This window comes from Pseudorca crassidens, chromosome 8 (assembly GCF_039906515.1).
Source record: "Pseudorca crassidens isolate mPseCra1 chromosome 8, mPseCra1.hap1, whole genome shotgun sequence".
NCBI classification, from domain to species: domain Eukaryota; kingdom Metazoa; phylum Chordata; class Mammalia; order Artiodactyla; family Delphinidae; genus Pseudorca; species Pseudorca crassidens.
In genome coordinates this window covers 11,253,837-11,280,286 of record NC_090303.1, presented here as the reverse complement: position 1 = coordinate 11,280,286, position 26,450 = coordinate 11,253,837, and the positions used below count along the sequence as shown (strand labels likewise).

Here is a 26,450-nt window from a genome sequence, read left to right as displayed (position 1 = left end):
GACCTCCCTCTGCCCATCCTGCCGGCCCTGCTCTGGGTTTCGGAGTCCTGGCACACCTCAGGGTTCAGAATCTGCAGTGGGGGGGATGGGGGGTGGGGGGAGGCGGTGGCGGGTGCCCGGAGGGAGGCCTGGCCTGGAAAGCCTCCTCGGATTACAGCTGATAGGTGAGTGGAGCCCTAGATACTGCGGCGGCGGGGACAGACTCCACTCGCGGGCTCTGTCCTAGATTCTCTGTGCCCTGCTCTCGGATCCTCCGAGGTGCTCCCCGTGCAGCCCTCCCTCCTGCCTGCACACCTGAGAGCCCCTGCCGGGTATCGGCCACGGGGCCGACAAGCTGGCATCGAGGGCCTCCTGGCCCATCTGAAGGTGCCTGCAACCAGATGCCGAGGCTGGAGGAGGAGGCCTGTTCTGTCCCAGTGGACAGGACTGAGCTGGCCCGAAGCGGCAGCTGTCTCGTCAGAAGTCACTTGGACCCCCCTGGGTGGGCGCGTTTGGTGTATCAGATTGTCTTGAAGCCTGTATTTCTGTGCTGAGTAAGCTCGAGGCGTAAGGTACAGACAGGCAGCAGGGCCTGGGGACCAGGCGTGGAGGTGAGGCTGCCCATCTCCACAGGAGGGTGCCTCTGAGGTACCAGCAGGGCTGCCCAGGGTCTGCCTGGGAGCGAGGTGGGCCAAGAGGTCTGCGGGAGGGACAGCAGAGCACAGGCAGGCCCCAGAAGCCCTCGCCCGGCGGGGCCTGAGTGTGTGCGGCCACGAGGGCAGATGTCCGGAGGGCCAGGCGACCATGCAGCGGTGTGGTCATGTGGCCACGTGGTCAGACAGCCGCGGGGCCGGGCTGCCATGCGGCTCTGTGGTCAGGTGATCAGACAGGCCAGCAGCCACAGGGCCAGCGCTCACTCAGCCACACAGGCCGAGGGTGAGTGTTCCCGAGGGAGGCCCAGCAGGCTTTTGTGTCCCCTGCTGTAGGGGTGCCGTGGGCAGCCAGGTGACACGTCCCTCCATGCTGGGGCTAAGCTGCAGAGGGAAGGCCTGGTGGGGACCACCTGGCTGTGCCGACCCTGGGCCCTCGCTCCCTCCCGCCCTCTCCTCAGTCTGCGACCATCTGGGAGCCTCCGTACCTGGCATCCCTCTGTCCCCCTGGTCTCTGCTGGGCTCTTGCTGTTCGGGGCTCCTTGCAGAGTCTCTCCGGGCCCCCGTTGTCATCGCCCGCTCTGTCCTCTGCATCTCAGCAGCCACTGCTCTTCTGCTCCTGACGTCGGTGTCTGACATCCACGCTGGCCTGTGTGACACCTACATGCTGTCTACACAAATCAGCGTGAGGGCCCACAGGAGCAGCGGGGGCTGGCCTTGGGCACCGCGTGTTCTAATCAACGTGCACGAAGAACGGATGGGTGGAGGGAGAGATTGGACAGGGCAGCAGGCCTTGGTCCTGTGGCTCTTCCCACATAGATCCGCTCTCCCAGCCTCATCTTCAGAGGCCACTAGGGTGACGGGAGAGGTTGGGGGCGTGGGGACTCAGGGGTCTGTCCAGGGCCTCAGGGGAACCAGAGGTTGGGGTGGGGATAGCTGGCAGAGCTTGACCTGCAGCGGCACGGAGGGGCCCCACCTGGGCGTGCCGTCCACCGAGACGGGCTCGGGAACGTCTGGCCTAAGGTTTCTGCAGCCTGGCCAGCCCGGGGCCCACATGGTGGAGAAGGGACCTGCCGTGAGGTGAGGGGTCAGCAGGGTCCCAGCATAGAGCACGCGGATGCACTTGAAGCAGTTTGTCCTGTTTTCCTTTTATTTGCAGTTTCCCGAGACAGAACAAAATAATAATTTTGTACACTTACAAGGCTCAGAAAGAAAAGACAATGAAACTCAGCAAAAAGAGAGAAGAGGAAAGGCCGGCCAGCACCGCAGGCAGCCGACCCTCTGCAGGGCGGGCTGGCCGACGCTGCCACACCGCGGACATCTAGCTAGAAGAGCGGGTGTGGCTTGCTCATGAGGGGTCATGCAAAAGAACTATCCCCCAGAAAAAAACCCCCAAATTATCCCAGACAGGCAGCTCCGTGGAGAGAAGGGGTAGAGGAGGGGAGGAGGCCCAAGGAGGCGAGGTTGGCCGGGCCACACGCTGTCCACGGCGGGCCCTGCCGCTGCCCGAGGCCCAGGGAGCCTGGCAGGTGTTTACCCCGCGTCCGTGGGTGGGGACAGCTGTCCTGAGCACAGCCGCGGACGGGCAGGCGAGCGTCCACTCTGAGTGTCTGTCGATGGACAGTCCCCTTGGAGACCAGCATCCTGTGTCCTGTTCCCCACTCCAGGCCCCTCCCTTGGCTTGATTGGGGGGGAAGATAAAGAAAATCCGTGTTGAAAACAACATGAGTGGAAGAGGGCAGGTACTGGGGCAGGGGGTCCTGCACCTCTGCGATCACGGCCCCTGCACCCCCCCAACCACAGCCCAGCGGGCCAGCTCAGACCCGCTCGCACACCCAGACGACGGCCCTTGACTCTCTCTGCCGCCCCCTGGCCACGTGGCCCATCCCGGAGGCTCGCCACAGTGCCCGCCAGCACGCAGGGGGACCCCAGGTGAGCCCAGCCCGCCTTCTCCCAACCCCGGGGGTCCCTGTCACACGCAGCCCCGTGCGGCCCTCCGCTCCCTGCTGCCCTGGGCCCAGACTCCGAAAGCGCAGCTTCCTTCAGCAAACACCTGCCTGGACTCTGCCTCGGCCTGGGAGCCAAAGGCACCCACCCGCCTCTGACCCCTCTCTCCTTCCTGCCCCACACCCACACGGGGGGAGGGGGGAGGGGGCAAAGAGGGAGAGGTGCCTGAACAGAAGGGAGGCCAGCCCCGGGGACCCCTGCACACTGGGCCGCAGCCAGCAGCATCCTCTCGGCATGTCTCTTGCCAGGCATGAGGTCTGAAAGTAAGGGGTGACCCCCCTACACCCCCTGCCTGACCCAGTGCACCTCCCTGGCCCCAATGGGGCCAGAGCTGGAGCCCTGGGCCCGCCGGGCCTTCTCCGAGGGCTCCGCATCCTCCCAGAGGGGCTGGCCCAGCCTCTGCACTGCTCACCCATGCCAGGGACACCGGGAGCTCGCACCTGCGCCTCCCCGGGGAGGACAGGAGGGAAGGGAAGCAGGAGGGAGGACAGCCATGCTCAGCCCCCCCAGCCCCTCCCCAGACGACACCTGACACTCCTGACAAGGAGCCATGCGCGGCAGGGAGGATGCAGACGCGTGGGGGTGGGCGCCACCTAGCAAACACCGTTCCTTGGGTGGCAGGCCCCTGCGGACAAGTTCACTGCCCCGGCCGGTCCCCGGAGGAGGCCAGGAGCAGACGGACACGTGGAGCTTAGGCGGGGAGCGGCCAGAAGGTTCGAAGCCCCACAAACGCCAGGGCTTTTTACAGCTTTTTCCCTTGTTTCGTTTTTTTTCCATTTCATCCGACATCAATTTTGTGTGTGCGGTTGTCGTCTTGTTTTTAAAAAGAAATCACATCTGGTCTTGGTTTTCTGCAGACACAGGCACCAGGGGAGGAACGAGGCAGACACAAACATGCGACAGGCAGGCCGTGCGCCCGAGGGCAGCTGGGCTCCAAACACCGAGTCTGTCCCGTGAAACCAGCCGCGGCAGCTCTGAAACGGGGCGGACCGAGGGCGGGCAGGTCAGCGTCCGGCGGCCGCTCTCCGTCTGACACGGGTTTGGCGTCTGCAAGGTGGGCGCCTGCGAGGCCGCCCGGCGAGGAGCCTGGAGGCCCTGACCCGGCGCCCCTGCCCCCCTAACACCACGCTGGCCTCCCCACCGCTCTCCGCAGCCCCGCCCGGGCGGCGCTCTCCTCCCCCCAGGGCGCTCACCTTCACTGCAGCGGGGCCACGGGCGCCCCCGAGCAGTGGAAGTGCACGTTCTGCCACTTGCCGTCTCGGCGGTGCCACACGCGGGTCTCCTCGGACTGGCTGGTGCGGGGCCGGCCCTGCCCGTCGATGTACTGCGTGAGGCGGATGTAGGCGATGCACGCGGCGTCCTCGCCGATGACGTGCACGTGCGGGTTCAGGATCGTCGTGTGGATCGGCTTGCTGTTCTTGGCGAGTACTGTGGGCGGGGCAGGGGCTTGGCACCGCGCCGCCGGCCCAGCCCCCTACGAGCGCCGGCCCGGCCACCCCTCCCCCTCCGGCGGGACGAGGACGGGACAGGGCTTCCCTGCGCGCCCGGCTGGGGGCCCGCGGGCTCCCCGGGGGTGCCGCCCTCTTCCTGCCGCCGCCCCGCACTCACAGTTCTCGAAGTAGAATCTGTGGAAGTCCATCCCTTCAACTAGGTTGCCCAGGGCTTCGGGCTCAAACGAGGTCAGGCCTGGGTCGCAGATTTTCCTGGGGGGCAGACCCAGGTGAGGAGGGGCCCCTCAGAACCCGCCCCGTCCGTCCACCCCCCTCCCACCCCGCAGCCCCAGGATGGGCCCAGGAGCCCTGACTCACGCATAGGCCTCAAAGTCACCGTTGTTGACGGCCTCGATGAGCTGCTCCGTGATCTTGATGATCTCCTGCTTCCGCGCTGTGGGGGACAGCCGCCCAGTGACCCGTGAGCCACCCCCCTGCAGCCCCGGGGGGGGGTCCCGCGCAGAGCACCCCCCGCCCCCTCCCCCTCCCCCTCCAGGAGGGACCCCGAGGCTGCCCGGCTTAGACTGCTCCCTTCAGGGACACCAACGGGGTCCCCATTTCCAAGTCCAACAAGCCTCTGTCTTATTTGTCTTAAATACAACATCCCTGAACGACGGAAATACTCCATCCAGAGTACAAAAGGTCTGGAAGAGGCAGGAAGGGGAAGCCAAGCCTGCCACGCCCCAGTCCTTCCGGCTGTATCCCCTGGGCCCTCCGCAGCTGCAACACTGTGACCAGCCTTCCCAGCTCCTGCCCGCCCCCCACCACGGACATTGCTCTCATAGGCCTTCTTGGGGAGGCAGCTGTCTACTAAGGGCGGGCTCACGAAGCAGGCAGGGGATTGAAGACTGCAGGGCCAGGCCTCAGCGCAAAGGCCAGGGAGCCGGGCCCAGGGGAAGGCAGAGTGCGGGCCTCACTGCCTTCTCTCCCTGGAAGGCCGCAGGCTGCCGCCTGGCCTTCCACCTCCTCCAGCCTCCACCTGTCTGCGGTCCTGGGACCCCAGGCCAGTCCTCTGGCATCACCTTTCCATCCTGCACCCTCCACCTGAGGCCCTGCGCCAGCAGCTTTCTCCGGGTTCCTGCCCACTTGACCTCTGGTCCTGGACAGACCCAGTCCCCCGGGTGCGCGCCTGGGAGCTCCTTTATCTCTTTAACTACCATTTATTTTCAGGCAAAACATTTTAAACACATGGAAGAAGCAGAAAGAATAATATAGCCCACAGCCTGCTGATTCAAACCTGAACCATTTTCCTATTTGCTTTAGATTTCTTTTCAAGAAATAAAACCTTCCAGATAAAGATGCAGATGCCTGTGTTCCCCTGAATCTTGTTGTTCGCTCACTCTCCCCAGAGAAGTACCGTCCTGAGGTGCTTAACCACTTCTGTGCAGATACAGAAACACCCAAAGGCACACAGGAAATACACACGAGTGTGCACACAGGCACAGACGCATCCACACGTGGTGATCTCTTAAAGCAGTGATAACATGCCAGTGATAAAACTCAGACCCAAGAAGGCCACCGAAAGCACGACCCCAGGAGCTCTGTCCCCCCGTTCCCTCCCCGGTCACGGCCACACCAGTTACGCATGTCTGCGCACTCCCAGCATGGGTACTGGTGTCCCCCCTGCTTCCAGCAGCACATCGGGACCACAGACTCTCTGCACGGCCACTCCTGTGGGATGGGCATCCCCACTCAACCAGGCCTAGTGATGGGCATCTGTAGGTCTCCAGTCTTCAGCTGGCAGAGCAGCCGGGACCAGGACACACGTGAGTTGATCTGCAGGCTACATTCCCAGAGCGCGGGTTGCCAGCTCCAAAAAGGTGCAGTTAGCATTTTGAAGCATGTGCCCACGGCCCTCCCATCAGCACCTTCGGCTGTCTGGGCGCTCACTTTCCCAGGCACCCAGCTAGGAAGCGGACAGAGTCCATGGTAGAAGATGCTGCCTGCTGCGTGCGAGCCCAGGCGTGCCCGTGTCTGAGCTGGGAGCCTGGGTCGTGTCGCACCAGCTCTGGACAGTGGCTGCAGGGTGAGCTCCATGACACCCAAGGGTGTCATGGTTGAGCGCATGCATGAGCATATGTGTATGTGTGTGTGCACCTTCGTGCACACGTGCGCAGGTGAGAGAGTGGGCATGTGGGCATGCGTGTGTGTGTTTGCTGTGTGTGTGTGTGTGTGTGCACACCAACCCGCAAGCACGCGTGGGCTTCCGCTATATAAAAGAGATGCTCTCTCTGGACCCGGCGGCGCTTCTGCCGCCGAACTCCACGTCTGGACTACAGCAGGGTTTGGGCTTAAGGCTGTCTCTGCAGAACCCGAGCCCCACCTTGTCTGGTCAGCCCTGGAAGCTGGCCTCCAGGAGGCGGGCTGTGGGCCCAGCTGTCCTGATGCCCCACGTCCACCTGCAGAGCTCGGTCCCAACACAGCACGTGCAGGCCGGCCTCTGTCCTCACCCTCTGGGTATTCCACACCTCCACCCACACACCGCGCCCTCCCTCGCCCATCCCATCACACTTCGTCTCCCCTCTCAGGGCTTCCCCCGCAGCCTGCCCACCTCTCCACCTTCTGCCTGGGCGTTTCGCAATTCTGGGCAACCCTCTCTCCTCTGGGACCTCATCCACCCCCATCCCCAGTTCACCTGTCACCTCTGCGGAGGTGGCCTCGAGCTTCAGGCTCTGATCTCCCCCCAGTGCAGCCTAGCTCCCCCACCAGACCCCGCCCAGAGGGGGGGCAACACCCAGCCCCTGCCACTTCCGTCCCTGCCCAGGGTGGTCTGTCACCCGGGACCTCGCCGCCTCCCGCCTGTGGCACCAGGTCCAGCCCCTGCTCAGGAGCCCCCACCTCCCACCTGCGATTTACTCTGTCAGCTCCAGGCCATCCTGCTGATCTCGCCAAGGGGACATCTACGCACCCCGACACCCCGACACTTGTCAACCCCCCTTCTTCACAAACGTCGTGAGCCGCCCCCGCCCCATGTGAGCCCTTAGCCAACAGCCTTGCAGCTGGAATTGAGTGACCTTTTCTGTTTTGTTTCCCGTGCACTCTGATTTTACAGTCACCCTACTGCACTGTGGCGAGCTGAATCTTCCACTTAATGAAGTAATATTGAGCATTTTTAAACAAAGCGTAATTAAAAATGGAGTCAGTGTAAAGAGAAAGAATTAAGTAAATAGAAACCTAGGGTCGCAGCACACATTGCAAAGTCTGAAGTTTAGGAAACAGCCACCACGTCCATTCTGCAGATGGGAAAGCTGAGGCCACATGAGCCCAGTCACAGCCCAGGAGTGGGCTGGACGCTCCTGACCCTCGGAGGGGCTGCCGCCCACGTCTAACCCCACGCTGCGGAGCAATCCTTCCTCCCCCCCAGTGGCATGCTGCGCGAAGGGACTCCTGGGGGCGGGGGTGAGGCTTGTTATTGAGGACAAGCCCCCCCCACCAGACAACTCCGGGGACGGAGCTGAGGTCTGGCTTGAAGTGCAGCCCCCATGTCCCCTCCGGCTCTCCTGGGGTGAGCTAACAGGCCAGGGAGGCCCGGCCACCGGCAAAGGGTCCGGGGGTACCCCAGTGACCCCAGGCTGACCCCAAGGCCTGTCCCTCGGCAGCTGCAGGGGTGCCAGGATGCCCCCAGCCACCCCAGGGAGGCAGCTGCACAGGATCAGCCTGGATTGTGCGTAATCCCTGATCGTGGAGAACACGGCCCCGGCCAGTGGGCACCGACCCCATTTCCACACTGAGACAGCTGGCGGGGACGTTCCCGGGAAAGGAGGGTACCCACAACCCAGCCCAGGGACGGCCCTCTGCAGCCCGGGCCTCGGTGCCGTGAGGGGCCGAACCCTGGTCCCAGAGCTGGAGAGGGGGCACCCCGGCTCTGGCACTCAGCCCACGTAGCGCCATAACTCACCCCACAACGGCCCCTCAGAAGTCCCTTCTCCGGGCCGGCCCCACCCACGTTCCTTCACCCGAGGACCCTCACACAGGCCTATGGAGCTGGGATGCTGGGAACTCCTGGTGAGAGGAGGGTGCACATCCCAGCACGAGACCCCTCTCCCTGAGGGAGACTGATGGGGCCCCCCCGCCCTCGGTGCCCCCGGTGCCCCCGGTGCCCCCCAGGGCTTTGCATCTTCCCCTCCCCTGCACCCTGCAGGCCCGGCCACCCTCCATCCAGTGCTGGTCACAGCACCTTCTGTGGCCACACCCCCCGGAGTCAAGCTCAGGACAGACCCCTAAAGGGGCAAGCCAGTGCCGTGGGCCCCCCAGGTCAGCCTGGGGTGCTCAGCACCCGTGGCATGCCCTGTCCTCAGAGGTCCCCACCTGGCCCGCGCACGTTCCTAGGGCGGGACGCAGCCCTGGGCCGAGGTCACGCTGCAGGTGGCCCCCTTGGGCACAACCCTCCGCATCTCCTCCCCTCATCGTTCTCATCTGTGAAAGGAGGGGCCGCAAGGATCCCAGAGATGGGGACGTGGTGGCCTCTAGACTCGGATAGGACGCCGCACAAATGGGGACGGGGATCGGCCCCCTCCCACAGGCTCCGCTGTGCGCCCGCCTGCAAGACCCCGTCCCTCACCTCGGACGCTCGCCTCCACGCCCCTCAGGCAAGCCCGGATTCAGGCCACAGTATTCAGGCCTCCGTGCCTGCCCGGCTGCTCCCAGGGCCTCCCTCCCCCCTCCCTCCTCTCGGCCAGGCCCCTGGGGCTGGCCCACAGCAGGTGGGCGGGGGTCAGCACCCTCCCGGCCCGGCACTCACCCAGCCTCTCCCCCGCCATGCCCGGCCCCCGGCCCCGCAGCCTCTCCTCTGAGAGCCCGGTGTCTCCCCGGAGGTGGGGATGGCTGCCGCCCTGGGGTGTCATCCATCCCTGTAAGCGATACTGGCAGGCGGGCGGCAGACGGGCTGCGGCGGCTCCTCCCTCCCTGGGGAGGTGGCCCAGCCCAGCGCCCGCCCGGCCGGGCCCCCACCCCTAGCATCACCGGCGGGGGCGTAACCCCAGGCACCACCCGGCCGGCGCCGTCCCATCCTCGCTGCGGAAGAAACCCGCAGACTGCAGACCCTGGGAGCGTGTGGCTCTAGATCATGGGAAACTGCTTCCTGGTTCTCTTCGCACACGTGCATGTCTTTAGCCAAACGGCGGCTCCGTGTGGAATTCCCTGCACCCCACGTCCCCCTACCCCCAAGCCGGCCCCTTCCCAGAGCCAGGGGGCGGCGCACCGCAGCCAGGGGTCTCCACACCCCTGTGAGCCCCCAGGAGCAGCCAGCAGGGCCACTCAAGGTGCTACTTACACAGGGTGGGTGGGGAGCCTGGGAGAGCCGGAGGAGGGCAGGGTGGGGGGCCCTGGGCTTCTGGGGTCCCCGAACCCCTCCTCACCGTGTTCAGGATGTCAGAGATCCTGAGGGCTGGGGCGGAACAGACGAGACGTGAACACGAGAAACACGAGGCAGGCGGGAAACACACAGAAGACAAAACCTATGAGCTGGTGAGCCAAAGCCAGAGAGTGGGGGGATGGGGGGGTCACGAGGGGACATGGGGGACGGAGGGGGACAGAGGGGGGACATGGGGGATGGAGGGGGACAGAGGGGGGACAGGGGGGATGGAGGGGGACAGAGGGGGGACATAGGGGATGGAGGGGGACAGAGGGGTGGAGAAGGGACATGGCAGTGGAGCGTGACAGAGAGGGGTGTGGGGCACAGGGGGAAGCTTCAGGAACGTTCAGCCAGCTGCACCTGTCTGACCAGGTCGGTGGGGGCACGTGGAAAGCTGCTGCGGGCAGAGGGTCCCCTCCATAGAAGGGCAGCCTGGCCCAGGAAGGGACAGAGGAGACAGCCCAGTGCAGGACAGGCCCTCGGTCAGCGCCCGACAGGTGAGGAAGGGGTGAGTGAGTGAAGGATGAGCAGAACGTCCGGCCTCTCTGTGGAGAACCCAGTTCTGCAGGGAGGCCGGGCCCTTTCTTCTCCCCTTAAACCCCCAGGCCTGTGGTTGAGAGGATTTCTATAACAGCGCTTTGTGCCTGGGCTCCCCGAGGCTCCCCGGGGCCCACACGGAGTCAGCGTGACTGGCAAGGGCACGGCCCAGGGCCCGAGGGGCAGGGCACATGGGTGGGTGGCCTCAGAGGGGCCCTGCCGGCTGCCCTGGGCCTGGGAGACCCTCTGAGGGAGAGGCCTGGGGCCCTGGACAGCAGTGCGGGGAGCAGTGTGGGAGGTGAGGGTCGGGGAACCGGACTGGGGGGTAGTTAGCGCGTGTGCCCCCCGACGGCCAGCCAGGCCACACAGTTAGCCAGGCCTCGGCAGCCCGGCCTGGGAGCAGCTGAGGCCGTGCACGGCAGGACGCAGGAGCCGCTGGGCAGCAGAAGCAGCAGGCCTGGGGCACTACTTACATGGGGTGGGCGGGGGGCCCTCGGCTTCCGGGGTCCCCGAGCCCCTCCTCACGGAGCTCAGGATGTCACAGATTCTGGGGGCTGGGTGGACAGGAGGCAGACATATGAGGAGGCTGCCGGGCGAGGCTGGGGGAGAGGAAGCAGGGCCCCTGCTCTCTGCCGCCCTGGGGCCTGTCTCAGCATCAAGGAGCCCTGGCCCTGACACCCGAGCAGAACGGTGGACCGGGCGGCCCCCCAGGCCAGTGGGGAAGGCCCGCACGGCGGGGGGCTTGAGGGGCAGAGGCCCTGGGGAGCCTCAGAGGGGGGCTGTCGGGGGCAGGCTGGTGCCCAAGCTCGGCCGGCCCTTGGATCTCAAGTGCCCCCTCAGAGGAGCTGCAGGCCCTTCAGGGAGACCCCCACAGCAGCAGGGGCCCGGCTACTTACATGGGGTGGGCAGGGGGCTTATGGGAGCCGGAGGCGGGCAGGGCGGGGGGCCCTCGCCTTCTAGGGTCCCCGAGCCCCTCCTCACGGAGCTCAAGATGTCAGGGACCCTGGGGGCTGAGCGGACAGACGAGATGTGAACACGCAGGTGAGGACACGCAGGAGAGGAGGGGGAGTGCAGGAGAAGGAGAGGGGCTAAGCTGGAGAACCACGCGGTGGGGTCCAGGGCTCCTGGAGCGCCATCACCCCCACGCGCCCAGGGCTGTGCGATCACAGCAGGTATGTGAGGCAGACACAGGACCACGTGCAGGGCTGGACACGGGGCCTTCGAAGGCCGGCCTCCAGGTGGGAAGGTTGTGTGCCAAGGCCAGCAGAGGCCAGGCCTGGGCCCACCGAGGCTTCTCCGCATCTGACGGATGACACAGCTGAGGTGAGAGGCCCCCGGGGCCCCTGTGCCTGCCCTGCCCTGCCCCGCGAGGCCCCTCGGGCATCTGCCCACCCTCCCCCAGCCAGACAAGGGGTTGGGACGAGGCTGGCCAGGCTGGCCCGCTCCCCTGTGCTCCTGCAGGCTCAGGCTGCCTCAGGCCCCCAGCCTGCTGAGGCAGGGACAGAACCACAGGACAGGGCCTGGGAGAGGTCTGCAGACCTCCATGCTCCATGCTGATGGTTCGGGGCCTGCAGTCTGGAGAAAACACGTGAACGCCCACCCTCCCTGCGTCCAGAGGCCAAAGCCTTATGCTCGCTTCCACTCTGGGGCAGGGAGGGTACTCAGGACAGGGTCACTGCATCCCCCCTAAACTGGCTGAGTGGCCACTGTCCAGCCCAGGGGCAGCCCTGAGGGCACCCAGCGCTCAACTACAAGCGCGTGGCCAAGAGGGTCAGGCGGGCCCTCCACGTGGGGACGGGCGGCCTGGCCTGAGTGGAGGGGGGACCAGATCCCCTCCCTGGGGGCAGCTGAGGAAGCCGAGGGTGGAAGAGGGGGCCCTGGGTGAGCACACGGTGCCCGGCACCCTGGGGCCCTTGTGGGGCACAGACGGAGCACGGCCCAGCTCAGCCTGGGAGCCCTGAGAGTGGGTGGGAGCTCGAGTCTCTGCAGCCCACCCCCCAATCCCACAACGAGCCCAGGAAACGCCCGTTGCTGCCCATCCCCGAATTGACTGCCAGCCGGGCAGGCACAGGTTTAAGGACCTTTGAGAGAAGAAACAGCAGATTCAACCGTGGGAACTGGGCGCACAGCCCCCAGAGCAATCTGGGGGCCCGTGCAGAGAACTGGCCCAGCCAGGGCAGCGGCTTCCTCGCTGCTCAGGGAGCCCGGGCCCGTCAGGCTCTGCTTGGATGCTATTCCGGAGACTGCCCGGCGCCGGTCTGTACCCAGGCTCAGGTGGGACTGCAGCCCTGAGCAGGGTCAGCCCTTGGGCACACGCCCGCACCACAGGCCTCGGCCTTTCTCCATCCCGGCTCCCCACCCGCCAGTGGCCCGCCCCGCTGCCCCCGCAGGCGGGGAGCTGGGGTACCTTTTGTGTCTTCATCCTCTATGGTGGTGTGGGTGCTGTCAGACGACTCCTGGGGAGACACAGGGAGACAACGGGTCAGGACGTGGCCTGAACCCCAGAAACCCACAGGCAGCGCTGGAGCTTCACACCAGCCCCAGGGGTCACCTGTCCCCAGGCTGGGCCGCCATGTCCCCAACAGCTGAGGACCCCAACTTCCCCTTATCCCCACAAGGCACACCCAGTGGAAAGACTCCGTGTGCTCAGATGACTCATCCACAAGAGAGGAAAACAAGCTTTTTGGAATTCCAAGATTCCGAGTGGAGCAGAAAATCACCCAGAGCCCGTGCATTTTGGCAGACAAGGCGGAAGCTTCCAGTAGCTGCTCCGGAGCCTTGGCCTGGCCCAGACAGACTGCAGCAGCGACCACACCTCCTCCCCAGGCCCGGACCGTCCAGCCAGGCCTGGCCTTACCTCTCGGGTGGCCGTAAGGGCAGAGAGGGGGCCCCAGCACCTCCTACCTCACTCCTGGCTTACTGCCCTTCAGATATAAAACCAGGTGCCAGCCACCTGTCACCGGGTCCCCAGAAGGCCTGCCTGCTCCTCAGAAGGAACATCTTAACAGGGTCCCCAAGGGACCCCCCGCCCCCTCCAGCCCCCTCACAGGACACACTGCTTTGGGCCCTGGCCCAGGAATGCGGGTGTCTACAGGTTGTAGGATCAGGGCTCACACCACAGCCCCAGAAGCCTCACTCCAGACACAGCATCCTAGGAACACCCATCCCTGGCCCCGAGTCACAGAGGACACCCGGGCTCTTCCTAGCACCTTGAGCCTGGGGGCCGGCCCACAGCCAGTTGCCCAAGGCCCCCTGGTCCTGGCCCATGGCTGGGGTGTGTGGGGACCCTTTGAGGATCCCAGGCCCAGGTGGAAGTCCGCTTCTGGAAACACAGCGTGGCCGCCCACCCATCCCTCCCCCCACCCCAGAGAGCCAGCCCCTTCCCTGGCCCCGGGGTGAAGATGCCGATGGGATGGGAGCTGATGCCAGAGCAGAGAGGAGGGGCAGGAGGAGGGGGCAGCTCAGCGGGCAGCACCGGGCGCAGCGGGCAGAGGCGACGAGCAACGGGTGAGGTCGGGGAGTCTGTGCTGCTCCCCTCTCCCCCGCTCCACACTCGGGGGCACGCCGGGCAGCCCACGCCGGCCCTTCTCCCCCGGAGCACGCAGCCCTGGCCGCGCATCACGGAGGACACCCAGGCTCTTCCTGGCGCCCTGAGCCTCTGAAGTGGGCCCTGCATTCAGCTGCTCCTGGCTAGGCTGGACCTGGCCATTGCCAAGGCAGGATGGAGAGGGTCTGAGAAGTGGACCCTGCTCAGGACATGAGGAAGCCCAGGCTCCTGTGTCCACCGTGGACTTGGTACAACCATGCCTCCAAAAAGGGCCGCACCTGGGGCCTTTCCCCAAAAGGGAGCAGCCCGCGGACCTGGGGGGCTCTGTCCTGCCTTGGGAGGGGTCCCTGCACAGTTGTCTTGGCACAAATGCTTCCCCGGGGTCAACATCCCAGAGCTTCCCCAGGGCCAGGGGGTCTGCCTACTGCCTGAGCAGACACTCCCAAGAGGGCGGTGAGGAACGCGCAGTACCTTGATCCCGTCCACTGGGTTATGAATGACGGTGGTTTGAGGTTCCTACAGAAGAAGGAAGCACAGAGGAAGGAAAGAGGGAAGTGAGAAGAGGAGGAGAGTGGAGGCCCCCCAGAGGAGAGGAGAGGAGAGGAGAGGGTGGCAGCTCAGCAGGGCGGCAGATGGCCAGCGGGGAGCAGAGCAGCTGGAGAGAAACCTGGGACGATGTAGATGGAACAAGCAGACCTGCCGGGACCTCGCCGGCGCCTGTGACGGGAGGGCGATGGAGAGCGTGCGCCTGAGGGCGGTGGCGAGAAGCCACACGCTGGGTGCCCTGCCTCGGGCGCGCCGCCTCCTCTCTTTGCAGCCGGGCCCTCTGCCTCGGCATGGGCGGGGCACAGTTTGAAGATGTCATGGGGGTGGGGTGGCACATGGGATGGATGGGGTCCGAGACGGGGCTGGCTGCGAGGCCGGCACGTGGGACCCTCCCCTCCTGGACCAAGGCTGCCCTCCCACTCGCTGGATGGCCATTCGGCAAACCCAGCCTCTCCACGGGCGGTCCAGGGCTCACACCCAGAAGCACGGCCTGGGGCCCGCGGGGACACCAAGTGTGCTTTCAGCAAACTCAGAACCTGTGGACCAGCAAACCCCAGCCTCTCGGGATGGCCTGCTCTACACGAGACACCACAGGCGCACAGCATACTGGGCAGGAGGGCCGGTACCCGCTGGCCACAACCCTGCACCACCAGCTCCATCCCCTGGACAGGACCCTCCAGGTGAGGGCTGGTGCTGGCGGGTCCGTCTGACCTCACGTCTGCCCAGCCCTCCCCAGCAGGAGCCCCCTGAACCCTCCAGGCAGCCACAGGCCATAGAAGTGTACCTCCCCACACCTGCCTCGGGGCCTGCAGGACACAGACTCTGATGGGAAATGCCATGGCTGCTGCTGCCCTAGACCCGACAGCTGTTGCTGGGCCATCACCAGGGAAACCACCAAGGGGTCTCTGTCTCCCTCCAGATCACCGGGCTCTGAAGCTAAGGTCAGGCCCACCCATTCTTCCTGGGGAGAAACCAAAGGCCCCCACCTCCCAGACAGCACACCCCTGCAGCACCCAGGAGAGGGGTTGGCGGGGGAGTCCCCACCGCCTAACCTGTCCTCACCCCCGACCCCCGGGCCACTCTCCCTGCAGAGCCTGCCTGGGCCCATCAACGGGGGGTCAGCCCGTTGCAAGCAGAGAGGCCGAGCAAGGTTGGTGCCCTGCATCCTGGCTCTCAGCCTCACTGGCTCCCTGACGGGCTCTCACTGCTGATCCACAAGTCAGCAGGGGCCTGTCCGCTGCACCCAGAGCGGCTCTCCGGCACAGCCTGAACTGGAGTCCACCCTCACTCCCACACCCGAGCGGCGGTGGGGCTGGAAGGGCTAAGTGTCATCTGTCAGAGACAGGCTGGCACACACCCCAGCTTTACCCCCGGCCTCCCGACAGGTGGCTAGCACACAGCCAGGGTACGGGAGGGCCGAGAAGCGGGGGACGAGGGGTTCAGTACCAGGGCAGCTGGAGGAAGCGTCCCCTTGGGGCTGGTGGCAGCTGCACTGTTTTTGGTGCTATTCGTCTGGGGCTGCAGAGAGAGGAAGAGAAGCCATTAGGGAGAGAATGAGGGGGTCACGCCCCTTCCTTGGGAGGGGAGGAGGCCCAGAGTGAGCTTTGGGGACTGGGCAAAGCTGTAGGCTCGAGATGGGGGGTGGGGGGGGTGGGGCCCAGACCCCCCAGGGCCAAGCCAGCGCCTCACCTTGACTCCGTCTGCTTTCTTGTTGAGTAAACTCTTCGCTGCTGCATTGGAGGAAACAGACGTGATGAGTGAGGGGCCCGGGTCCCAGGACAGCCCACCCCCTCGGCATGAGGCAGCCTCGGGGGCCTGCAAGGAGCCTGGGCTCCCCATGACTGAGCGAGCAGGCGACCCAAGGTCCCAAGGCAGAGGTAGCTTCTGCGCCCAGCTGGGGACAGAGCGGGCCTGTGTCCTGTGCCGAGCAGGGCCGCCCTGGGGAAGGCCTGGCCAGCGCTGCCCGAGGACCCTCGTCCCCGGGACAGGGCCTTCCCCCCGGCCATCCACCATGACCTTGGAGGACACCAAGGTTTCTCCTCCCACCTGTGACCAGCAGCTTCCGGGAGGGCAGCATGCAGGTTCCCCGAAAAGGAAGGCAGGGCGCTGCCCGTCACCCGAGATGCGAACACAGGGCAGGACAGCAGGTTGGAGTGGTAGGCACCCCCATGTCCTCAGGCAGGGGTGGGTGGGCTGCAGCTGGCCACCCACAAAGGGAGGGGCTTGCCCCAACCCCCGGTGCCTGCTCTCAGCCTCCTGGCCCCCCTCCCCTGGCAGACTGGACTCGGAGCTCTGGTCCCACGGTCAGGCCTCAGGCCACGCCTCTCAGCTCAGAGCCCCGGGGGGCAGCCTCACTCTCCCTCTTAAACCACCCCGCAGCCCGAGCCTTGGGGCCACCGCTCGGCCTTGCTCTGGCAGCACCGACTGGGCCAACTCGGGCCTCTGTGCCCACCCACCAAGGACCTTAAGCTCTGAGTGACATCAACAGGATGACACACCTGGGGGAGGGTCCAAAGAGCCACCTGCACCCCAGGTTCCCACCACCCCTCAGAAGCCCAGGCCCAGCAGACGGCCCGTCTCATCCCAGCCTTCCCCGCACCCCCGGGGAGGAGGTCGGGGGCGGCCCGGCTCTGCCTCTGCCTCTCTGTGAGCCAGCTTCAGGGGCCCTGACCTGCCACACCCCACAGGCCCTTAGCCCCCCAGCATCTGCACCCTCTGCAGAGATTAGTTTTAATTACAGAACTCGAAAAAAAAAAAAAAGAAAACAAAGGAAGTCAGCTTACCTTACGGAAAAGGAAAGGTGAGAAGGGGAGGAGAGGGAGTGAGGAAGAAAGAAGAGAGAGAAAACAAGGTTTGTGGACGTTCAGGCAGGGAGTGCAAGTCTGCAGCCCAGGGCTCAGCGGCTCCTGCCTCACCCGCCCTGCCCACGCTCACACCAAGCAGTGCCCCAGGACAGCCGGTGCGGGTTAGAGAAGCAGCCCTGGGTTCGGATGCCGGAGGGTGGGGTCCCTCGCCTTGGAAGGAAGGTGGCACAGTCCCCACCACCGGCTCCAAAAGCTCTGGCTGGCCAGCCCTGAAGGGGAGGCCGTCTGCCCAGAGGGAGGAGGGTGGCCCCCAGCAGGCCTGTGCGGGGGGGACCTTTCCTGCTGGGAACATCCCTGGAGGCCGTTGACTCGGCCGGCACATCAGAAAGACCCAGAGAGATGCAGCGATTCTCAAAGTGCGGTCCCCCTGGACCCCACCCCTGCCCCCGCCAGCAACGTCAGCATCTCATCGCCTGGGCTGCCCCAGACCTCCTGAGGCAGAAACTCGGGGGTGGGCTCGGCATCAGTTTAACTGTTCATCTGCTCTGGGGGATCCTGACGCCTTCAGTTCGAGAACCACTGGTCAAGGTCCCCAGTGCAGCGACCAGGCCGCTGGGCCACCCCCTGCTGATTGCCTTACCCTGTCCAGGTGGCCATCGCCGCCCTCCGGGCTTTGCTTTGGCACACAGGTGGCTGCCCCCAGCCAGAGGGCCCCACGGGGTTATCGGAGACCTGCTACACTGGGCGCAGCCTCAGTTCCCAGCCTTCCTCCCCAACGGACCCATCAATTCCCTCAAGTTTCCCTCCCAGGATCCACGGGCCAAAGTTTAACGAGAAACCTGACTCCTGGCCCAACCCTGTCGCCCGGTGGGCTTCACCCCGTGAGAAGCATCACAGTACCCCAGCGAGTGAAGGGACCACAGGTCATCCCTTTCCTCGTCCCCCAGTTCATCCTCCCAAGGGCGAGGCCTCACCTGGTGAGGCCGGACTCCGCAGGCATCCAGGACCAGAAATGCCGCCTGCTCAGGGCCACAACCCACTTCCCACTGCGGGGACTGTGAAAACCTCCCAGGTGGCAGCTACGTCCGCATGCCTGTAACTCACCACGGAGGAACAATCGAGCCCTGCAGACATGGGAACTCCCGGGCCTCCAGGGCCTGCAGCCTCACTCCTGACCAGCATGGCCCTAGCCTCCCTACTGACCCCGAAGTGGGGGTCGTGCTGTGGTCACAGAGCCCAGGGACCCTGTTTATGCTGGCCGACCAGCTGGCTGGACACAGCTGGAGGAAAGTGGGGTCCAGCCCGTCTTGAAGGCACTCGTCGTGAGAGCTGAGCAGACGAGCAAGCTGACCCCCGCCCCCAATTTAAGGTGGGCAGTCTGGGGAGAGTCACCTCCCAGTGCCACACAGCCTTGGCCAGCGGCATTCCCGGCCAGCTGAGTTAGAGCCAGTGCACGCCAGTGCTGGTCTGAGAAGTCCGGTCAGGGCCAGCCCAGTGCCCTGGTGGGGGCAGAGTCAGCTCTGCCTGGTCTTCCCCTTGGGCAGGAAAGGGGGGCCCCTGGGTCAGACCCTGGGACAGTCCTGGGTCTTAAGAGGGTTCCCTTCAGTCCCTGATTCTATCAAAACCCACATTCCAGACCGTGCTACACGGGACGGTACCAGTTCCCCTCCCTAACAAGCCACCCCTCAGGGGACTCAGTCCGCCACCACGGCCCAGGCTCCAGGATGCCCTGCAGCAGACACCTGTCCTTGTAATCGATTCCCGAACACTCCTCCTTGCGAACCCCTGTAACCTACACCTGCGTGTCTGGGTACAGGGTGTCTGGACACACAGCTGCCGTCTTCCTGAGCTCAGCTCCTGGCCGCCGCGTTTCCTGGAAATTCACATCTCTGTCTGAGAATAATTCCAGAATCCTGTTGACTCCTGTCTACACTAGCGGTCAAAGGCATAGGGAGTTTCCTTTGTGTTTCCTCAAGTCGAATTCAAGTCGAATTCATTACTACACAGCAGGAGCCAAGGTGGACCAACCAGGCGCCCTAGACCCCCGGAGACAAGCAGAGACCCTCTGCCCCACCCTGGCCCGGGTCCTTGGGGCCAGGTCATCATTGCCACCCCAGCAGTTTGCCTGAGTCTCCTCTTGGTGAAGGCCAAGTGGGACTGACCAGGCCGCCTTGATGAACTGCAAGAGATCTACAAAGACACCCGGTCTTCCGCTGGCCGAGGGTACTACGTCACCCCAGAGGCCGTCATCCACAGAGAAGCAATGGCCTTGGGACTGAGCCCCCTGCCTGCCATGTCTGCTGGGTCCAACGCACTGGCTGAGGTGGGCTGACCTAGCGGGGATGGGGGCTCAACCCACAGGGCCCAGCCTTTACCTCGTCCCCTAGCTCATCACTCAGGGACAGCCATGCTGGGCTCTGTCCACATGCACGGACCACCCCCAGGACAGAGCAGCCCTGGGCGCCGGGGGCAGAGCCGCACATGCTCGCGGCCTCATGCACGGACGCTCCACATCCCCTTGCAGGCAGCGGGCATTGCAGGTGGGAGCCCCGGGCAGAGAGCGGCTCAGAGGCGCCTGCCTCGCTCACCGCTGCCCCACCCCCGGCTTCACCAGGAGCCCCTAGTCTCACTGTCTCGTGTCCCACTGCCCCTCCCTCCCTCTCAGGTGCTCCGGAAAGGCCCAAAAAATGAAGCTGACTCAGGACGACCCCGGGGGCCTGCCTGCTGGACCCGTCACCGGGCTCACGGGAGGAGCACAGGCCCTCCTGCTGAGGACAGCCCTGCTCTGAAAGCCCCAGGAGGCAGCAGCCGGGGTTCTCTGGGTGGGCAGGCAGGCCTGCATACCCTGTGGGGTCACGGGGTAAGAGCTGGGCTGGATGTGCAGTAAAGAAAGGGCCCGGGGGCTTCCCTGGTGGCGCAGTGGCTGGGAGTCCGCCTGCCGATGCAGGGGACACGGGTTCGTGCCCCGGTCCGGGAAGATCCCACATGCCGCGGAGCGGCTGGGCCCGTGAGCCATGGCCGCTGAGCCTGCGCATCTGGAGCCTGTGCTCCGCAACGGCAGAGGCCACAGCAGTGAGAGCCCCGCGTACCCCCCACCAAAAAAAAAAGAAAAAAGAAAGGGCCTGGGCCTGGGAGGGGCTGGGCGTCTGCCCTGTCCCGGCCGACACTCGAGGCACTGGCAGGAAATGCCGGGCTTCTTCTAGGCTCTGCCCGCCCTACACTTGTGCCACCCTCAGCTCAGGCTGGGGCCATGGGCCCACTAGGAAGTCTTGGGGTCCACTAGCCTCATGTGATGCGGCCAAGGTCACGGTTGGATGAGCGGGAGCTAGCATGGGCCTTCTGGGAGGTCTGCCCCTCACAGACTGGGGCACAGGTTAGCAGAATGAGCCTCTCCCCTCACAGGGTGGGGACGAGGTAATGGGGGCCTCGTAGAAAGAAACCAAGAGGAGGCCTTCAGAGTCATTCTCTGGGTGGCCGAGGGCCCCGTCTTGGGGCTCACGGGGCAGACGTGCATGTTTGGGACTCAGCACAGACCACCGGCTCCGTGCGAGCAGCTGGAAGCACAGGGCAGAGCCCTGGGCGCGTGTGCGGGACAGGTCGGGGGTGGCCAGGGTGGCCAGTGGGCTCTCACGGGGCAGGGTCTCTGCCCACGCCCTTCTCCCCAGGGCCCCCACTCGGGATTTAAACTCCCAGCAGCAGCCCCGAGGCTTCCTGGGGTTGGTGTCAAGGTCATTCTGAGCGGGGGTCATGATGGACAAGCGGGGCGTGAGACTGAGACAGCAAAGGGCTCTGACCAGAGGGGTCTCCTGACCCCCAGACTCAGGAACCAGGACTGGGGAATTCGGTCAAAGGCATGGAGGGCAACTCGGCTCAGGGGTCAGCTAGCCTGGCCCCTCCTGAAATAGGTGGGGTCTGAGGCCGCTGGGACAGTTGGGGCTGCCTCCCTGCCCACGGGGGCTCTGTGGGCGTGTCCACGGCGGGAGCAGGGGCTCCCGGGGCCTCTGGGGAGGCTCTCAAGGCCCAGCCGGCGGCTGCGTGCAGCGAAGGGACCTGCATGCCGACAGGCGGGACATCTACCTTGTTCCACCAGCCCCATGGTGGTGCCGGAGGCCGCGGTGGACATTGTGGCTGGAGCGGTGGTCTGTCTGCCCACTGTTAGCACCGGGTTAGAGACGAGGGGAGGGGCGGACACAGACGAGGGGTGGGCGAGGTGAGGGAAGAGAAGAGACAAAGGAAGCAGAAGAAGATTAGAGTCAAAGTTGAGGTGACAGATGGTTCCAGAATCCCTTCACAGGAGCGTGAAAACAAGATGGAGACCGACGGACACCGGAAAAGCGTTTGCCTCCTTTCTCCTTGGAAAACCCCAGCGGGGCCTTCCGGATGCCGGGCTGGGCGTGCGGACAGGACACGTCCTGTTAGTACTGGTGTGACGGCATGCCCCCCCGCCCGGCAGCACAGCACCACAGCAAAAGTAACAGGATGGGGCGCGTGCTGATGCAAACGGACAACGAGGACGGACCACAGACGCACCCGCACCAGCATCGCGGGCCACAGACAAGCCACAGGAGCGCCGGGGGCAGCGGCCCTCCTCGGGTGACACTGTCCCCGCTGGGCCTGCCTGGGCCCATGGCCTCAGGGGCGCCGACAGCCCCCCAGAGCGGCCGCACACCCCCAGCCCTGCCCACCCTCGGCGCCCGGGTGGGCGGCCGCCAGCCAGAGCATCGGAGCCTCCTCTAGCCGCCCCCCAACCCACACACAGAACGGGTGCTCAGAGGATTCAGGACAACAACGAGGCCACAGAGGTGCCGACCAACGCCTGCACAGACACACGGAGCTGCGGCCCGGCCGGCGGGCAGCTCAGACACAGACCCAACACTCAGGGACGGGCCCTCGCGGGGCCCGGCCGTAGCCCAGGCCTCCTCTGTGGCCCGAGGGTCTCAGAGGGCGGAAGGTCGGGCCGGGCCAGCAGCAGAGGAGGGGACAGTGGGGTGAGGACACGGCAGGCAGCTGGTGGCGGGTCGTTCCCCAGCCTTCCCGCCGTAGGCCTGCTCCTCCTGGAGAAGGCTCTACTCACCTGAGAAATTCCGCGTGGCCAGCATGGTGGTGAGGATCGCGCCCTGGGGAGAGACACACGGCTGAGGCCAGGCGGAGACCCCCGCCCGCACCTCGAGTCACGGCCTCGCAGAGAGGCAGCTGCACCCAGACATGCCACCCACGTCCAGCATTAAAACAGGGACGCACCCCAGGTCCTAAACTGCCCACTGAGCCCAGCTCTTAAAGGCGTCAAGACCCCCCGGGGCTGCAGCTGGGGGTCTGCCTCTCCCCACGCCACCTCCTCTCCCTGACAGGCACGTGCACGCCAGCCGCCAGGCCTGGACACTCACTCTCAGCACAGAGCAGCCTGTCGGGAGGGCGGGCCTGGCTCCCAACGGCCTCCCTGCCCAGGGCCCCCCACCCTCCCTCCCGCCCTCCCCCTGCCCACGCAAGCAGCAGAGCTCAGCTGATCTCCTGACCAAACCTGCCCCAGGTCAGAAGCTTCTCAGCCTTCTCCCACTCAGAAAGTATGACCGACCACAGGGCGCCTTTCCCCCCAGGGAGCCCCAGGAATGCCTCATGGGCAGCGTGGGCGGCTGAGGAGGGACCAGCTGTGCACCTGGGGGCCAGGCTCACGTCTGGGCACCGCTGGTGTTGTTGCCATGGGGGGCTAGTCTGGGACGGCGCTGGCGAGCAGCCCATCCTAGGTGACTGGGACCCCCGCAGGCCTGCCCGAGCCCCGGGCAGGGCCCTCGGCCCCTCTGGGTGGGGGAGCGCGTGTGCCCGGCGCGGCACCCTGGCCCTCACTGGGGCCGGCATCTCACCTTGAGCTTCCGCCGGGCATTGAACTTTTTCAGGCACTCCACGGTCTCCTGCCTGTGCATCATGGAGGCCACAGTGGAGCGTTGCTGTGGGGAGGGGGGGGAGGGGGTCACACGCTGCAAGGAGCCCTGAGGGGCATCAGCTCTGTCCCCAAGGCGGGGCTCTGAAGAGGGGGCTCGGAGCAAGGCTCAGGGCAGCAGCACCCCCAGGGCCCTTGTGCCAAGAGCTGCCGGCCGCCCACTGCAGCCAGAGGCCACCTGTCCCCGCTGCTTGCCTAACCCCCCAGCCCGTCACCCCTCATGGCCCGTCCGCCCCCCTACCTGTCCCTCACCCACCTCACTACTCTATCCCCTCACGCCCTGGACTGGGCCTCCTCTTCCCACAGAGCTCCTTAGTCTCCCAGGGACTAAGGTCTTTAAACCCACCAGCCTCAAAGCCACAGGCCACGCAGCCCCCGGGAAACCAGGGGACCCACCGGATGCGAGGAGAGCGCGCCAGGGTCAACGCGCCGGGGGGTGGTCCGAGGCTGGGGCGACTTACGCAGACCCATGGGTGCTTCAGCGCCTCGTGTGCCGTGATGCGCTTGGCAGGGTTGATGGTCAACATCTGGTTGATGAGGTTTTTGGCTTCAGGAGTGACCGTGTCCCACTCCGGGGATGGGAACTACGAAGGGAAGCCACGCACAAGGGAGCCTAAAGCCCCCTTCCCAGGCAGAAGACGGAATTCTCCGGGGGGGGCCTCATCTGGAAACGGGCGGCGTCACCCCGCTCCCTGCCTCTGCCTCCCCCAGATGGGGAGGGTCGGGGGGGTCCCGGCACTCACGTCGTAGGCCCCGGCCTTGATCTGCTGGTACAGCTTGTGCTGGTCCTCATCCCAGAAGGGTGGGTAGCCCACCAGCAAGATGTACAGGATCACCCCTGCGGGGAACCGCAAGCGCAGGGCCTCGCACTGCCGCCCTCACCGCCTGCGCCCAGCGGCTCAGCCCCAGCCCACAGAGCCCACAGCGCGGCCACAAGCCAGTGGGGCGCTGCTGCGTGGGGTCAGCTGTGTGACCCCCGGCGTGGGGGTCATATGCCCAGCTCTGCCGCCTGACAGCTAGGGGACCCTCAGCCAGTTTCTCAGCATCAGCTAGGGTGGGGGTCACTGCCCGAAGCCAGCAAGCCGCATGAGAACACTGGGACCCTCAAGGTCCAGTGGGACCCCCCCCCCCCGGCCCCCGCAGCCAGCGTCAGCAAGTGTCACTGTTTGGAGACCCTGACGGCGGAATGGCATATACATCTCCTTCACCTCTGCTCTACCCTCATCCTACTTCACAGGAGAGGCCCGAGGCCGGCCCCCTCCGCCGCGCAGAGGACAGGCCTCGCCAGGGTGGTGTGCACGGTCTCCAGCCCTCCAGCATCCATCCACCACCTGGGCACCTGCCGCTCCTCCTCCAGACCGCTCTGCAGAGCGCGGGGCAGGTGCTGGGGCGGTGGGCTTCTCAGCAACCGCCAGGATCGCATTAGCGACTCCAGTCTGGGTGGAGAGGGCGCTCCTAGCGGGGGGTAGCCCTGTGAGTCAGCCCAGCGGCGGGTCCCTCACAGTGGCCCTGCGGCCCTACCCCGCCCCGCACACCAGCCTCACCGCACGCCCAGATGTCCACCGGCTTGCCGTACGCCTCCTTGCGCAGCACCTCTGGGGACAGGTAGCCTGGCGTGCCAGCGAACCCTAGCGGGAGGGGAAAGGGCCGTGTGAGGGGCCCCGGGGGCAGCTGACGCCCCCAGCCTGGCCCCCGGTCGGCCAGCCGGCTACTCACCAAACCAGGCCTGCTGGTCCCCCTGCACCTCGATAGCCAGGCCGAAGTCCGCCAGCTTCACTGCGGCCCCTTTGCACTTGCTGGCCAGGAGCAGGTTCTCGGGCTGCGGGGAAGGCGACCAGCCCGAGAGCGTGTGGTTTACACCCGGGGGTGTCACGGGAGGGAGGGGGACAAAATAGTGCTTTGCAGACAGGGGCACACAGGCCTGACCTGTCACCACGTGGGTGTCCCCCCAGCGCAGCTGACACCCTTGGCTTGGGCGTATCCCAGAGCTCTGGGCCCCGCCGGGCCTGCACCCCGCAGTCTGTCCCTGCCCCGCACCCCCGGGGGGCAGGGACAGGCGCCCCAGAGCTGAGGGAAGCTGGCTTTCAAAGCGCAAGCTTGTGAACTCAGGGCGCTGGGACCAAAAACTGAGCGCAGCCTACAGGCCCTGGCAGGCTGTGCAGGGGCCCGGGACGTCCACCGGCAGAGGGGCTTCCCTCCCTTCACCACGGCTGGCTGCACAGACAACTGCCTGCCGGAGCGCTCAGGCGCTGCTGGCAGGACGGCAGCCCTCAAAGGGCAAGAAGGAACAACCGAGGGCCCCGAGAGCCTGGCAGTGCAGGACGTCTGTCCACCAAGTCCCACCGGCCCCATGCTGGCCGGAGGGGGCCTGCCTCGACCGCAGGTGGGAAAGGTCCCATGCAGACCTCCCTGAGTCGGGCAGCAGCGCCCTTCCTCAAGCTGGAAGGACATTCATCCCTGTCCCACTGGAGCGCCGAGGCTGCTGCCCCCTGATTGGGGACACTTGGCCCCGAAGGCCCGAGGGGGTCCCTGTGCGCTGGGCCCTGTGCGCTGGGCCCCTCCCATCCCAGCCTATCCCACCAGCCTCACCACCTCCCAGCGGCCAGCGCTCAGAGCTCAAAGCCGCTGGACTTCCTCATGCCTCTCTGGGCCCTCGGCTCCCTCGCCAGGCCACCCTCCCGACGGGAAGGCCCGCTGAGACCACACTGCCACTTTGGTGCTACCAAGAAAGACAAACACCACGAACCGAACTGAGTTAACCCCGCTTGTACACCTGGGGTGTTAGGACGACACACGTGGAAGAGATGAAGTATGCCAGTCCCACCCGGCAGAAACCAGTTCTTCCAGGCCCACACACAGCTGGCTGGACGAGGTGCTGTCCCTGCAGGTGATGTGCGCTGGGGACACTCAGCCCTGTCTGCCCAGCACGGCCTGGAGGCCTCTGAACATCTTTTTTTTTTTTTTTTTTCCGGATTATTGGTCTTTCTTGTTTTTAATACTCCCCTTTTCTTCCTCTTTTAAAGTTTATTTCTTAATGCATGTCCCATCAACTCTTTTGGCCACAGCGCACGCCATGTGGAACTTCCCCGACCAGGGATCGAACCCGCGCCCCCTGCATTAGAAGCACGGAATCTTAACCACTGGACCACCAGGGAAGCCCGCCTCTGAACACCTTGATTTTGCAAATGTGCGTGGGGCAAGGGGACCCCAACCTCTCCACACACCCCACATCAAGAAGTCTGAAATAAACACAACATTGTAAATCAACTATATTTCAATTTTTTAAAATTAAATTTAAAAAAGAAGTCTGAAATCGTAGGGGTCAGGGACTGCAGCTGGGGGCTTGACCTGACTTCTACAGCTCAGATACCCCCACCCCGAGGAAACAAACCAGCTCTCCTCCCCAGGAAGAAGGAGCTAAGTGAACTTGGTCCCTGGGAAGAGCTGGACAAGAAGGGTCGGGGCCGGGCGGGGCGAGAGGCAGGAAAGCCAGCTGGGTCCGAGCAGTGGTGCCCTGGCCCCGGGCTCCACCCTGGCTCCCTCGCAGCACCCTGGGATGGCATCAGCCCCCTCCACTCTCTCCACCCTCCACACCTTGGCTG

At 65.3% G+C, this 26,450-nt stretch overlaps 1 protein-coding gene across 13 annotated transcripts in view; it reads right to left on the bottom strand.

The window, feature by feature from the left end:
• Positions 1-1,757: 1,757 nt before the first annotated feature.
• CAMK2B (calcium/calmodulin dependent protein kinase II beta) overlaps positions 1,758-26,450 on the bottom strand; it is a 94,799-nt gene continuing 70,106 nt past the window's right edge. For 2 of the 13 annotated variants that reach the window (XM_067745782.1, XM_067745791.1), the window contains 18 exons: positions 24,565-24,667; positions 24,393-24,476; positions 23,592-23,686; positions 23,310-23,432; positions 22,772-22,855; positions 21,988-22,030; positions 20,991-21,065; positions 15,799-15,836; positions 15,556-15,627; positions 14,035-14,079; positions 12,424-12,472; positions 10,913-11,026; positions 10,490-10,570; positions 9,399-9,512; positions 4,445-4,520; positions 4,245-4,339; positions 3,830-4,064; positions 1,758-3,610 (listed from right to left, as the gene is read on the bottom strand). In XM_067745782.1, coding sequence (XP_067601883.1) covers positions 3,832-4,064; positions 4,245-4,339; positions 4,445-4,520; positions 9,399-9,512; positions 10,490-10,570; positions 10,913-11,026; positions 12,424-12,472; positions 14,035-14,079; positions 15,556-15,627; positions 15,799-15,836; positions 20,991-21,065; positions 21,988-22,030; positions 22,772-22,855; positions 23,310-23,432; positions 23,592-23,686; positions 24,393-24,476; positions 24,565-24,667 — 1,524 coding nt within the window. In that variant the 3' untranslated portion in view covers positions 1,758-3,610; positions 3,830-3,831. The remainder of the gene's footprint in view (positions 3,611-3,829; positions 4,065-4,244; positions 4,340-4,444; positions 4,521-9,398; positions 9,513-10,489; positions 10,571-10,912; positions 11,027-12,423; positions 12,473-14,034; positions 14,080-15,555; positions 15,628-15,798; positions 15,837-20,990; positions 21,066-21,987; positions 22,031-22,771; positions 22,856-23,309; positions 23,433-23,591; positions 23,687-24,392; positions 24,477-24,564; positions 24,668-26,450) is intronic. The other 11 variants (XM_067745783.1, XM_067745784.1, XM_067745785.1 and 8 more) reach the window with 11 other exon arrangements.